The following is a 15,022-nucleotide window of genomic DNA, read 5'->3' as shown; positions in this document are numbered from 1 at the left end:
AAAAGTGGTGAATTGTTAAGAGTGAAATACAGAGTGTTTGTGTCTGCACAATTTTTATGGACCTCCCAAATTTTCTAAATTTGGCTAACAAGTGATGTCCTGTCCTAATAAAGCTTCCTAAATGAAGGGAAATTCCCTAAAGACAAGACCACAATTGTCCCGTACAGAAAACTGCCAGTGCTATGCAGACACAGCAAAAATCTCAGATAAAAAAGAACCCTGAAACAACAGCAACATCGTAAAATAAAAAATGGAAAAAAAACCCGGACCAAAAAGCCACAGCCAAAATGAACTGACATAAACAGGCCCCACAGTAGTCATGAGTTTAATTTGTCCAAGACAGAACTGTTATATCTGGGGGTTGGTTTCGCTATTGCTGGTTTGTTTGTTTATTCTATTGGGGTTTAAGTTTCTAATTTTTTAATTAAGAGTATGTCAAGCTTTTTTGCTCTAAGTGATTGTGGGAAATGGGAATTCCTGAGTGAATTACAAAAAAATGGATATATTTTAGTATTTATTCTGCTTATCTTATCCTTGATTTTTTTTTTTCATTTTCTCAAGCAATTATTTTTAAATTGCATTTGTATCTCCCCTATTTTTGTACCACAGAGGTCCAGTTTAGTTTGTCAAGCATTCATTGTATTTTTTACTACGTGATACAGTAAAAGATGTCTAAAGGAGGTTAAAAGTTACTCAGTCAAACCAGAGCCACATGTAAGCATAGATTTTAATAAATGCAGTCAGAATAAATTTGGTTTTTAGTTGTGTTAAGGCAATCAGCTTTATCTGAGATGCATTTCATAATATACTACACAAAAGAGTGCAAGTGAAGCTTGATTTCTGGCTTCAGATTTGGCTTCAGCTAAGATTTCTGCTTTATTTACTATTGCAAAGTTGAAATGTTAAGAACTGTTTTCAGCAGTTCAGTCTAAATTACAGCAGGTATTGCTTGGAATGAACCTCCTTCATTTTGTTGGCAAGAGAGGCCTACAATTAATATGTTTTAAATATGAGGGTTTCAGTTGAAGTCTCCTTTAGAGAATAAACTTGCCTTCAGAGAAAGGGTTTGGGTTTGGGTTTGTTTACTCAACTTGGATTAGAAAGCTCTTGGGCCACTAAGAACTGTTTATTTCAATTCTGCCAGTGATAATTGAGATACACTTGAGAGATTATTTCAGAAATATTTATGGGACAACCTTAGAACAGGACAAATGTGAAATCCAATCAGCATCACCACCACCAAAATGATCTGCTGCACGTTTAGTCTGAAATTTGCCAAGATCTAATAAAACATCCCAATCCCACAATGTAAAGCTAAGAAAATAATTCTTTAGGCTTTCATTTTAATGAAAATCCCAGAATCATCAAGGTTGGAAGAGATCTTCAATGTCTCTTAGTCCAGCCATCACCCCAGCACCACCATAATCACCTGTAACCCCTAAAAAGTTGCAAAAACCTAAAGCTGCCAACACAAGAAGGTTGAGAAACATTCTGATAAATGGCTTTCGCAGAGGCTACTGGGGTGGGTGGGGCAATAAGCTTCTGTTTCCTCTCCTGATTAGGCCTTTGCTAAGAAAACACCCATAAGACTCAGTAGTGTGGTGGGTTTTATAGTCTGTTAAACAACCCATGTATTCATATACATTTTTATATATAAATATGTGTGTATGTATATGTATATGTATATGTATATGTATATGTATATGTATATGTATATGTATATGTATGCTTTCTCTTTCTCCTGTCTAGTATCATATTGAAAATGTATCTACTTTTTGCAAGAGTGGAGGAAAATTCCTGGCTGGCAACTGTGTTCCTGATATGAAGCCAAGCACTTACCTGCTGCAGCCAAGCTGGTGATGAAGAACACATGCACTGTGTCACATCACAAAACTAACTGGAAGGGAAGGCAGACTGAATTCTGCATGTGGACAAAACCTCTCTCCTCTCTGCTTCTCAAACGTTGAAAAACTGAAGATCCGCTTCTTAAAGGTGTTGTGAGGATGCTCAGGCATTTTGGGCATTTCCATTAGTATATGTAATTTCCTTCCTATTTTTTCAGTGGTAGGATGCTTTTTATTTAAGAAGCAGGACATTTGGTATTAACCTCTGAATGTTACCTAACTAAATCAACAAAAGTTTTGTTTGCACAGTCCTCAATAAGGCAGGGATTTCACCCCTGACCATGGAAAATGTTTCTCATTATATATTAATTTATGATGTAGTGAATTGGAACTTGAACCCGCCTATAAATGACCAGCCTGCTAACAAACACTGCTGCTCTGGGCAAATTAAGTTGAACACTTGCATTCTGGGAAGTTGTACAAAATGTTTATCTTAAGAAACAGCTTTAAAAAATACTCAAGGCTATCAAAAATGCTGGGCTCATCAATAAGAAGAGGGACACGGATACATGCGAACTGACTCCAGTTCTCTAAACAGGAGAAGGAGAAAAAAAGCACAATGAAACTTTGATCTCCACAACAGTGCATCAAATTTCCTTTCTGTATTGTATGTGAATTTATAAATACTACTCATTATTGACTGAGGGAAGTTGATGCAATTGTCCAAGAAATGGGTCTCGAGATAAGAGTTTTGGCTACTGTATCTTCTGCTGGGCTGCTTACTTTGCCATTTTTGCAGCATGGCTGTTAAATTACTCCAGCAGAAAGCCCTCGGGACAGTCAAGTTTCTGAAGGCTTATGGAAAACACAGACTACAGGATTTCCAAGCATTGGTAATACAGACCCATTTCTATGTAGCAAAGTTATGTCCTTGATAGAGTTGTAAACGTTTAAACAGAAAGTGGCTTTCATTCTAGAGAGAGAAAACTTCAAAGTTTAAATGGCTTATTCTGAATACAAAGTAAAGCCATGTTCATCCCCTGGGTACTCGCTGACTCACAAGCGGTTTTCCAGAAGTCTTCTGGCTTTTAAACCTGTATTCTTAGTCTTCAGAAAGAGGTTACAGAGCAGAGGGACTTCTGCAGGGATCTCCACAGGATGGGAGGGACAGAACTTACCTTTTCCTGGTTCCTGTGCGACAACCTGCCCTGCATGAAGGGAGAAACTTGGCCTCAATCCCCACTTCTGGCACATTAGCAATGTTACCCCTAAACAGGAAGGCACTCTGGTACCTGAGGAAAAAGAAAGAAATTAAACAGGTGGCAAATGCAAAACAGACAGAGCCCAAAGGCTTTGAAGCGTCAACACAAACAAGTACACATGTATATATGTGCATGTGTATGTAATACACATAAATATATATGTATATAGATAAAGAATGAAAACAACATTAACTTCCCAGCCTTATTTTCGCAACCAATGCATGATTTTTTTTATGCCCATGGCTGGCACTGTACACAACTCCCTGCAGTAAGATGAAACTAATATTTCTAATGTATTTGTTTGCAAGACAGGCTGAAGAGGCTGCTGGTCCGGGATGGACAGGCATTGGAGCCACGGGACACAGCCAGGCAGGGATCAGCAGTGAGGCTGCTGAGTGGGCCAGTGGCAAACAAGACCCTGCATCAAGGCAGAGTATTGCACCCAACTCCAGTTTTCTAAATTGTGTTAAAAATTCACTGCACTATGGGGGAATATTTAAGGAAAATAACTATAGTAAATTTAGACACATATTTGTAACAAATACACTGGGATATGTAGAATAGATGATAATTCTTACCAGGGTACAGACACCAATGATATGATTTTATTTAACATGGCATTCATATTCTGTCTCTTGTATTTGGCACTACTGCTGTCCTCCCACCTCTCATCTTATTTTAGAAAAAAAAAAAAAATCTAATTAGTCCAAACATGCAGGCCTAAACCAGAAGTGATAAATGAAGTAATCAGCTCAATGCATCTAGCAAACGATGAGCTCACATATTTTGCTTTAGGAGCTGGTATCACTGCATATCTACTCTCAATAAAATTGACTTTGATTAAACCTGCTCAACTAGTCTTGTTTATAATTTTTTAAAACACAGTAATTTAAATATAAATTAAGTCTTTGAACTTAAATATCTATATTTCTAATAACATGTTAAGATATATATTCATGTACTTAATGTATCCACTGCAGTTTATGAAGATACAGGGTTTAAACTGATTCAGATGTGATGTTTGCTTTTTAGAAGAGATTTCTAAAAACCACACTAGCATACATGCATCAAGTTCAGCATTTCCAAAAGTATTAATAATAAGTGTTAGAGAAGAGCTTCAATATATATGTGATCCTTGTTCATTGTTTAAAATTTAAAATCCTTGTTTCAAAAAATGTCCACATTTATTTAGTTTTGTTACAAGCAATTTCAGTAAATTAATCAAGATGCTTCAGGGCAGAATTTGCATGTACAAGCCTACACCTCCCTCATCTGCACAAATCTCTCTTATGTTCCTTCATTTTACAGTCTGTGTGCTCTGGCCGTGGCTTTGTATGTGCATTATAGCTCAATGACAAATTTGTGTCCAGGTTCCTGGTGAAGCACTGAGCATCCAACAGCTGGAACAGAATTGCTGAAAGATGCTGTCAGTGTAAAAACTTTCCGTGAGCCAGGACCTGGAGACAGATAAGCAGCAAAGACAGGTACCTCGGAGTCTTCTCTTTTTCTCTCTCCCCTGTTTCTCTCCAGTGTTCCCATTTACCAGGCAGGACAAACTCAGCCCAAAACATGAGTTAAGGCAAGCAGAGCCTAATGGCAGACCTCTCATTTAATTAAAGGACAAAGGATAGTTAGGATGATTCCTAACCTAAACTATACTAAACATAGAATTCATAAGAAATTCTGGCACTAGGCAGACTGCCAGTTTTCAGACACTTCTATGCTTAAATTTAACTGCAGAGCCATCCCTGATGTTATTGCAATAGTTGTCTGTCCCCACCATGCATACCTCTGTAGTTTCTGAGTTTCACAAACCAGTCACAGGCCTTCCCAAGGGTCACTGTTCTGGGGAAAAAAAAAAAAAAAAAAGTGACTTGGATATTAAAAAAGAAAAAGATTTCTGTTAGGACCAATTCCCACACAATGTTTGTTTGTTCAGCACACAAAAGGAAACTGTACTTTGTTCTCCAAGAAAGCTGGCTGTGCTGCAGACATCATTACACTGACTGAGAGTCCCAGTAGGGCAATTCAGATGGCTCACAGGATATTTTTCCCAACCTGTGCAGAGCTGACCAATCCACCAGTCCCCAAGAGCTTTGATGAGGTTTTTGAGGCCAAAATGAGACTGCTGTGCACATACCACATCTGGTATTTTCACGAGCAGTAGGTGGCAGGATGCTGGTTTAAGGTTCAGTGTTGTTAAATACAGTGTTAAAAACAAAAAGCAATCCTGGGTACGTGATACTGAACTGCATGAAATAACCCCTCTCAGGTAGGATGGTCACACTGGTGGAGTTAGCCCTTATTTTGCTAGCCAGAAGTGCACCTCAGTGATAACCTGACCTGAGCACACTCCCCTGCACAAAAACAAAGACACTTCCTGCTCCTAAGTACTTTGCATTTATGCCAACAGGCAACGGTGACTCACTCCCTTCACTTTTCAATTGTGCTTTCCCTTCAAAATGACTCTGGCTGACCTGATGTGGATGGATCCCTCCTGCTGCAACAGCCAGGCCCGTGGTGGTGCCCAAGTCTACCTGCTGGAACGCCTGTGGATCTTAACTGTGTATAACATTGTGCTGCACTGGAGTCATTTACCCTTTTTCTCACTTGTTTCATGAAGAAAAATCCACTGTAGTGTGGCTCAGAGGTTATTGCTGTAAAGCACTGATGTTACTTGTCTTACACGGCCCGGGTGAAGGCACATGGCAGGAGGGCCTTGTGGTGCAAAGGTGATTGGGCAAGCAGGGCTGAAAACAGCACTGCAATTGAAAAGACACACGGCTCGCTTGGTTACTTCTCTGCTCCCTTCCTCTCTGCTACATAGAATGACGTTTCTCAGAGCACATTTCCCCCAGTTACAACCTCTGCTGGCATTGCACCAGGCTTGGGTGAAGCTGTGGTGGCTGCAAAGCCATTTCCTGGACTGCCTGAGTTCAGGCTCCGTGGAGGTGCAGCAGCGACCCCATCTTCACCTGCCACTTTGGCACTGAGACACTACATGAGCTTTCACCTGACAGAGGGAGAAAAAGATACAATCCAGGCAGAATTATGGAGCAGCTCCTGATGGCCAAAAAAGCCAGAGCTGCTAAACAGAAATCAGGAGATCATCACTGCATCCTCAAGCTTTGCTTCAAAACTGGGGTTTTACAGCATTTTCAAGTTTGAAGGAGAGCTGGGAGGGGAGGGCATGTTCTATGCATAAATCAGCATCATTTGGATTGAAAAACGTTTTTCAGAAGTACCATAATATTCAGACCACTAAAGCCTGTTTCTAGACAGATACTGATCCAGCATCTCTCACAGTTTCCCCTTTCCCCTGCAGCCCTCACTTCAAAAAGATCTATTTCAAAAATGCACAAAAGCTGGGGAGGCTTCTCCCATTCCTTCAAAGGAAAACCTCAGGGAAAGTCCTTTCTGTATATCCTTTCTTGCCTACATATTTACATTTCAGTGAAGGAACTGTGCAAGTCACCCAAACTGCAAACTTGGCTTGTGATGCTGCTGCTCTGCTGTTCACTTGAAACTCAGTTTTGCTTTCAAGTTCAAAATTAAATGCTTTTCTCTTCCTGCACACAGCAGCCAAATGTTCCTTGAGCCTTCTGAGGTGCAGCATGTTTCCTTTGCTGAGAGAGGGGAATTTCCTCTTTTCAAAGCATCAAATCCCTCTCCACACCACAGTCTATATCTGGTTACTGTAAACAGCCTCTCAGAAAACTGAAAAAAATGTGAAATATTACTTTTTTGGCCATTTTGTATGTATTCAGTTGCTTTGCTCATTAATTGTACCAGTCTAACCCTTCCTTTCCTTGCAGGGGTGGGGATAAGAACTTAAATCACCACTTTTAAGACCAAAGGGAGCCCAGTTTCTCCTTTGCTTCATGCTCCCCAGGTGTCCATAAGTCAGCACCAAAGATTTCCACTGACTTCCCTTTGCAAAATGAGAGCTCTTCTAGTCTTTAGTGACTTATGCCTACTCATCCTCTCTCTTCTGCCTTATTTTTATTAGCAGGGTACAGCTGTTACAGCTTTGCCATAGATTTTCATGTGCAGGCAGACAAAGTGTCACAGCTCCCAAGGGGCAAGGGAGAAATGGAGTCATACATTGGAGAGAAGTTGTATGTAACTCAATAGTTAAAACAAATCAGAGCTTACAGGCTTATAAACATGCAAGAAACTGTTTATAAATACATAAGAAATCTGTAGCTGCACATTTATCTCACTATATAGGCTATATATTGCAAATAATCCACAATATATTACTGCTATAGGATTCATAACTATACAGTTATGCAGAATTACATTATTTATAATATAAAACCCCTATGTGTTATATATATGTGTGTGTGCAATATAAACACTTTATAAATTTTACAATACAAAATTTATATGGTAAGGATGGTTTATGAGCCTTCTCTGAAATTCCTGAAAGTCTACTCGAGATCTGCTCAGCCCCCCTAACGTCTAGTTTATAGTTTCAGCACATTCAATGTGTAAGAAGTTTGTCTGTAAGTGTTTCCAGAAGCCATGTGTTTGAGCCTTATTGTTTTGTTTCTCAGACAGGAAAAGTACTGTATCCCTGGCATCCTGAGCAGCTGCTCCAGGGAGGGCAATTCTAAGATACAGTATTTAGCCATGCTGCCTGTCACAGCAATTTCTCCTAAGCTCCTGCAAATTACCCTGTTTGAGAACATGGCACAGTGCAAGTGTGAAACAAAACACGAAAAGAACAGGGGTAAAAGAAGAAAGGAAAAAAACGAGAAAGGAAAAAAGAAAGAAAAAATAAGAAAACATAAAGAAAGGGGGGGAAAGCACTTCAACCTTCTGATTTTAATCTATTTGGTTTCTTTCATCACTTGTTTGCATATTTCTTAACACCTTTCATTATCCCATTACAAAGCAGACAAACTTGCTGAACATCTCTGCTAGGGGCACAGGAGCAGAGCTGAGCTTTGATTTTGTGCTCTGGAAATGTACAGCTTCATGTGAGGAGCAAAACAAGCAAAACAAACCCTCAGCCATTCCTGCTCCCTAAGTTTCATGCTCAGGGTGTGAGTGCTGGGCTGCATGGCACAGGGAGGGAGCTCTGTGCCCTTCCCAGAGCAGCAGTACTGCAGTGATGCCACAACCATACAGACCAGTTTCCAACCTGAAGCATTGAGGGGCTTAGATTTGGGACCATTCCCACAAATTAGAGATTTTTAATTTTTTTTTTTTTTTCAAATGCAGGCTGTTACCTCTCAGTAGAAATAGCTTTTAGAGACATTGTCAAAGAAACCACAGACACCAAGATCATGATGAGTTGCCTCTGGGCTTCACCTTGTGGTCTCAAGGGGTGGTTTCCTGCAGGTCCATACAGATGGGAGGAGAAGGCAGAGAGGAGAAACTCTATAATGAATTAGACATCTTTTGCACAAAACACAGCTACTTTATTCACAGCTGTGGTACCCTTGCAGTCTAGTCTACGCAGTCTAATCTAGGCTGCATTTGCTCTCTGGTACACAGAACAAAATAATTTTAAAATAGCAGGGGTAAAATTAACAAATACACAGATCAATTAGGAAGAATCTGGTTTTGGTAGGAGAATAAGACCTCCACCTAAATTGGTAAGAAACATGGGAGCATTATCCATATCCACCAGGACATTGAGGCTGTGAGCTATCCCATGCCTCACTGGAATTACTATAATTCCATGTTCCTTTGGAATACATATTTCAACTGCTGTAGTTTGTGTGTAATTGTCACTGGGCAGATCCCAACAGCCCCCTCACCTTTATGTGCCTACACTGAGGGCCTGCCTTGGTGACTTGGTGACATTGGGTGCTGCAGGCTGGCAGCTTGTTTTAGGGATGAACTGCCCACGCAATATTCACATGGAAGGAAAAGGCACACACAAGTTATCCTGGTTTCTTCCTTCTCCTTCATTCAAAGTTGCACCTCTCAGCTGTCCTCTGCAGGACCAGGTTGTTACAGGGTTTTTGGCTCTGAGCTGGCACTCACTGGGTTTACAGGAGGATCCATCTTCCTGCTGCCACAGCCAGCTCTTCCTCTTCTGTGCTTTCTGAGGCCCCTTGGAAAAGCTTTCACAGAGACAGAAGAGCAGCTCTTACATCACAGTTTACTTGTCCTGATATCTGGACAGCCCCAGGAATTGTTGGGACCTAAAAAAAAAAAAAAAAAAAAAAAAAAAAAAAAAAAGCTTTGTTTCACTAGCTTGATAAATTATTTTTTCCAGGAAACAAAGTTTCCTCTACATTTTATCTATTGAAATTGTAGCAGCATATTCCATCTGGAATAGCTTAGGTGGCTGTTGCAACTCTCCCTTCTAAGAGCTTTCATTACTAAAGCTTGCAGGGGACATTTATCACTGGATACAACTTGAAGTATCCAACAGAGGTAAACCTATTTTTCCACATTCTACCTGAAAAATAGGATTTATTTGTTGTGTACATCTAACAAGCTGGTGACACAGCACTGGTATGAGTTGAGAAATGTTGCCCTGTGCTGGTGTTATTAATATATTATTAACTGAAGGATACCTCTCAGTATTAAAATGGCCACACAATTTGCTCTTTTCAAATGCCCACCTGGGGATCAGAGATATTCTCCAAGTGCTTTTTTGTTCAACACCAACACTCTGCAACAGCCTCCAGGCCCCACGAAGCAGCAGGTTGGCCAAGGCTGTGCAAGTGAGTTCCCTTCACTCTTGGATTTACTCCCCTCATTAAAAATCCATCTGAATCAGCAGTTCGCATGTGTGTGCACGAAGCCAGCCTGTAACGATCGGGCTGTGGGCAGGGTTTGCATCATCAGCAGCCCTCTCTGATGGAGAACCACACAATACCGAGAGAGCTCAAAGTAAATTACACTTTTCTCAGCAGAGCCCATGTCCACAGCAACCTCACACACAAGACCAGAGAGAATAACAGTCTCAGAGCATTTCAGACCCTGCCTTGCACGTTGGAGCATGTGGTTTCAGGCTTGACAGACTGCAATTAGACCATGGGAAAATCGAGCAATCAGTGCAGGCTGCAACCTCTCACAATAGGTGTATGTTAAACACATCGCAATTATCGAGCTAATTATCTGTGAGGAAAACTGCTCTAAGGCGTCCAGCCCTGGGAAGGGGAAAGGTACTTGCTAGATACAAGGTATGTCACAGAATTCAACTTTTTCTCCTATTTGCAGTGGAAGTGGAAGTCACTGCTTCGTAGAGGTAGGACTGGACAAAAGGCTTGAATTTTTTCATTTTCCTCTGTTTTCCTCAGGCACTGGCAGATCACAGAGGGCTCATTGGCTGAGAATGGCAGCACTTCCTTGCAAAGCAGTTTGACCTGGCTGCCACCCAGGCATGACCTGGGGTACACTCCCTACAGTGGTCTCCCAATGCACCCCTGGGCTCGATTCCAAAGCCAGGAGCCTGTAGGAGAATGTGTGTGTGTGTGTGTGTGTGTATGTGTGTGTGTGTGTGTGTGTGTGTGGTGTGTCTGGGAGCCAGGGCTTGTGCTGTCTTCTCCAGCACACAGCTGTGACCTTGTCCTGGCCTGCTTTAGATGTTGTTCTTGGGCTTATGCCCCGCTTAGTCAACTAAAACTGAGTCAGATTTATATGTTGGTCTTTAACAGGCTGTGCAAAAAAATATACCAGGGCTGAGATATTTCTCCATCCCTGCTCTTTCTCCCTTCCCACCCTTGTTTGTGGGAAATAACTTACAGTATAAAATCTTGCCCTGATGCTTCTTCCATGGTCTGTTCCTTCCCCACCTGTACTTGATGCTGCTTAGAGGCCTCCAAGAGCAAAGCCTGCATTTGCTGTGCCACAACCCTGCTGTGTTGTTTCCTATATTGTACTTCTGCAACATGGTTTTAATGACCTGAAACGCAGAAATAATTCTCTACCACTTTACAAGAGTCATTTCAGTCTGTGGTGATAAAAGGTGCCAGTTTTTATCTGGGATTTCAGCATTGTGAGGTTCACAGTTTGCTCATAGGCTAATGCACACGTGAAGATGCTGAGCAGCACAAAAAGGATTGGTCTTGTGCTTCTTGGATCCACCCTCAGCTTCCACATAGTGCCGAAAGTAGGGAAGGCTGCTTTGGATGACAAATTGGAGGAATTTATTAGGCACACTCTTTGATCAGAAAACAGCATCCAGCTCAGAACAGCATGCTTTGAACAAGCAGATGAATTTTTATCTGGAGAGAGTGCATGAAAACACCAACCTTGAGGACCCGGAGGGAGCAGATCTCAGCAGAAGCTGTGGGTGCTGCACAAATCAAAAGGTACAACAGCATAAACATACAAGACCCTGCTCCTTTTGAAAGCCCAGGAGACTCCAAGAGAATCAGTTGTTGTGAACCCGATGCAACTCCCCGGCACCATCGCTGCCCCCACAAGGAGATCCTGACATCGCTGTGACCTACATTGCTCTTCCCATTGCAGCTCCCGGCGTTCTGCAGGGTGAGCACACAGCCCTCGCTCCCGCAGCACCAACAGCCAACACAGCATCATTAGTGGCTCTGGCAGCCCACGGAGCAATAATTGCAGGCATTATGAGGCAGCCACAGCGATGACAGGCTCAGTGGACAGTGCCATAATCAAGGGAATGTATAGATAAGAACAATAATGGCATACGGGATCTCAGAGGAGGATAACAAGAGAGTTATTGAAATGTGCTTCAAGGAATAGAAAGATCAACTCAGATAGGAGGGAATCAGACTGGCATTTCTTTTAATTCGAGTTCAATCTCAGCTAAAATCTATACATTCAGGGCTAGCTCCAATTCAGACTACCAACAGACACACACACCTCACTGCTTCACGTATGGAATAGAGCTACATCACTTCAGACCTCAGCTACACTAGAAATATTTTTAAATGTGGATCTATATAAAGTTCTGGAAATATTGAGGAGTAAATTTTTCTCTAGGAGGTTTTTGTGTTGCTAGGCAAAAATGCAGGAATCATTCTGATTAAACCTTAGACTCACGGGACAGAATGATGATTTAAATTTTGATTATTGAAATTTATATTTTGTAGGAGATTTTTAAAGCATTGTCAGTATTCAGAAAATCAAAAGCCTTAAAATACAGGAAGCTACACATGAAAAAGCAGTAACATCCATTTAACATTACACCTGTGGCTTCATCAGCTGCACTTGGTAGCACTTGTGCATATTTTGATTTTAGGGTGAGATAAGCCTAAAATCTAAGCCCCAGAGCTTGCCAGGTTTTATTGTATCCCACTTACAGTGGGGTACTTCTAGACAAACCTGCAGCAAAGCAGCATCAGTTCTAGAAGAACCTGCCTTAGAAAAAAGCAACAGAGGCTAGTTCCTGTGATTTTCTGGGTGCAGATACACCTCTAGTATGGTAATTTCCTGCTTGCTTTCCTCCATTTCCCCAAAATAAACAGCACGCACGCCAGTGTCATGTATTCAGATTCCTATAATTCGAATAAGCAGGGCAGGACCTTCCCAGAAAGCAGGACCCGCAGCACAGCTAAGCTGAGGTACAGCACCAGATGTACCTCCGGGACTCCCCATCCATTTCTCCCCGTGGGCTGCCGGGCTGCGGGAGCTGAGAGCCTCTTCCCCAGCACAGGGATTAGCAAGGAGGGCTTTACTGCTGAGAAGCCGAAGGACGATGAGTGTGGAAGCCGCGGCCGAGGTTCCGAGGGCTCAGGGCTGAGCTCGCAGCGGCAGCGGCTCAGCCCCGCCCGGCAGGAAATGAATGAGCTCTGGGGCCGCTGTGCCGGCCCCGCCACGCCCGGCCCGCGGCGGGGCTTACAGCTTCCTCCGGGCCTTGCTGGCCCCCAGGACAAGCTGGTGGCACCCGAGAGGCGTGGGGCAAGCGGCAGGGGGCTTTGCTTGGGTTTTTGTTGGGTTATTTTAGCGCTGTGGCCGATGGCAGCGCCGGTCCCTGCGCCTCCGGTGGTTTCCTGCGCGCCGCCGCATCCCGCTGCTTTCCCTCTGTCGTGCCCGCCCTGCAGCGAGCGGCTTTCCAAACAACAGCGCGTTTCGGTAATCTGTCGGGAATCAGCCTCCCAGATGGCAGGGCAAGAGTTTTTAAGAAGGAATAATATTGGATTATTTAGGTCAGCGTTAAGATGCTTTATGCCTTTTGTTCTTCTCTTTTCCTGAACAGATCCTGTTGTAATGTTCCCAAAGTGTAACATACTGTATCAGAGCATCGGTCCTGTTGAGTTGCCTAAATGAAAACCTCAGACACTGCTCAGACAAAAATTGCTCTCTATTAAAATAATCGGAGTTGTGCTGGGTTTATGCTGTTGCACCTCTGAAACATAACATCAAAAATGATTTGTTTTGCAGAGCACAGTAGGCTTCATAAAGGTCCAGCAGTGCTTTGCTGTGTCATTTCTCTCTTGTTTCTTGCTATAGAGGCTAAGTTACATGTACAAATGACTCTTGAAACCCCACAGAAAAAACTGTGAATTGTATTGTTATGCAGTACAGCAGTAGGCTCATCTAGCTAATTTTGTGTTTCACTATATAATTATAAAACATAGGTAGATATCTTCTATAGGGATCCGAAACACTGCAACCAAAGAGCATCTGTGCCTTGGTCTACTATGCCAAGTTAAATTTTTTCCCAGGGGAAAAATATATATTTCAGATCATTGCATTCCCCCACCCCCTTTCTTTTTGTAATTATATATATACTACTATAATAATTACTTATTTTAAAAATATTTTTGATGCCATTTTAGATAAAATATGCAGCTTGAAACCAAGCATATAATTTGGGTCTTCAAAGACAGCAGTACCAGACTGCTGCTTTGAATTATACAATAAAATGAGCTACAATGATTTTAAAGTTTCTATTATAATTGTTTCTCATTTACCAGTGATTTTGCATATGAAGAGATCTTAACCAAACTGAATACATCAAATGCGTCTTTTTACATCACCTGGAGAGCAGTGAGTCCCTTCTGCTTTAAAAGCAGGCACTGTGCTCTTTCACGTGACGTGTGAGATTCAGTTGACTCTATAGCTTTTCTGGTGGGGAGCCTTAGGGGTAAATAAAGCAGAGTTTTTCTTGTTCAGTTCAAATCACTGAATATTTGTCTCTGAAGTAACTTCTTTCAGCATTTAAAACAAGGTCTGTCCCTAATGGTGAAGGACAGCTCCCTAAGCTTGCACTGTGTTTGATGGGTTTTCACAGCAATCCTAATTCAAGTGTGATTTTTCATGACATCCGTTCTCTCTTCCACACATCTGCGTCAGCAACTCAAGATGACCTCAGAGGGGCTGCACACATCTGGATGAGTGCCAGGGAAACACTCACACAGCTGGAGACATGCTCAGGACCCTTCAGTCCCTCCTCTTGCTTGCATTGCTCTTGTCCTGGGACATGTTCCTTCCTTGGACAGTATCCCAGTGAGGAACATTGAAATTAACCAGCCTGACTAGGGAAACACATCTGCCATTTTTCATTTGTGACAGACATCAAGGAAAAGTGACTTTGGCTGGGCTGAGCTGGTCCAGGACTGACATTGATGCAAGGAAAGCAAATCCTTAAAGTAAAGAATCAGTGGGTTTTATTCCATGATATTTAAAGCAAAGAATCAAACTTGTAAAGTGGATTGCAGGGAATTTCCAGCTGGAACAAACCCAGGTCTCATCTAACATTCCTCTCAAAACAAGGTCAGCTGTAAGGTCAGGCCTGCTCCCTCAGAGCTTTAGCTGTCCTTGATATAACATTTTAAATAGGTCAGCAGAACATTCCTTAGTGCCTGTGCTGACACCCAGCAGTCCCACCCTGCATCACATCACTGCAAACGCTGCAGTTGGTAACCTTGCCAGCAGATGCCACTGCAGGAAATTTGTTATGAAACACAAAACAATCAAGATTAGGATTTTTGTTACTTGGTTGTCATGGTTTGACACTGGCACAAT

The 15,022-nt window shown here is 42.1% G+C and overlaps 1 protein-coding gene across 3 annotated transcripts; it reads right to left on the bottom strand.

Moving 5' to 3' along the window:
• Positions 1-140: 140 nt before the first annotated feature.
• Positions 141-13,511, bottom strand: LOC115494498 (uncharacterized). Of its 3 annotated transcripts, XR_012055284.1 has the most exons (5): positions 12,634-13,510; positions 11,329-11,372; positions 9,107-9,267; positions 4,896-4,951; positions 141-3,136 (listed from the first exon to the last, which is right to left on the bottom strand). XR_012055284.1 is itself a non-coding variant. In XM_072927492.1 (3 exons), the coding sequence occupies exons 1-3, from the start codon at positions 13,279-13,281 to the stop codon at positions 9,225-9,227; spliced, it is 735 nt and encodes a 244-aa protein (XP_072783593.1). In that variant the 5' UTR covers positions 13,282-13,511; the 3' UTR covers positions 8,305-9,224. The 3 variants fall into 3 exon arrangements, 1 of the variants encoding a protein (XP_072783593.1); XR_012055285.1 differs by lacking the exon at positions 11,329-11,372 and having other exon boundaries at positions 142-3,136; positions 12,634-13,480; XM_072927492.1 differs by lacking the exons at positions 141-3,136; positions 4,896-4,951 and having other exon boundaries at positions 8,305-9,267; positions 12,634-13,511.
• Between the last annotated feature and the right edge of the window lie 1,511 nt (positions 13,512-15,022).

Source organism: Taeniopygia guttata, chromosome 3 (assembly GCF_048771995.1).
Source record: "Taeniopygia guttata chromosome 3, bTaeGut7.mat, whole genome shotgun sequence".
NCBI lineage: Eukaryota > Metazoa > Chordata > Aves > Passeriformes > Estrildidae > Taeniopygia > Taeniopygia guttata.
The sequence above is the reverse complement of the archived record's forward strand: the minus strand, read 5'-3'. Positions and strand labels throughout refer to the sequence as shown.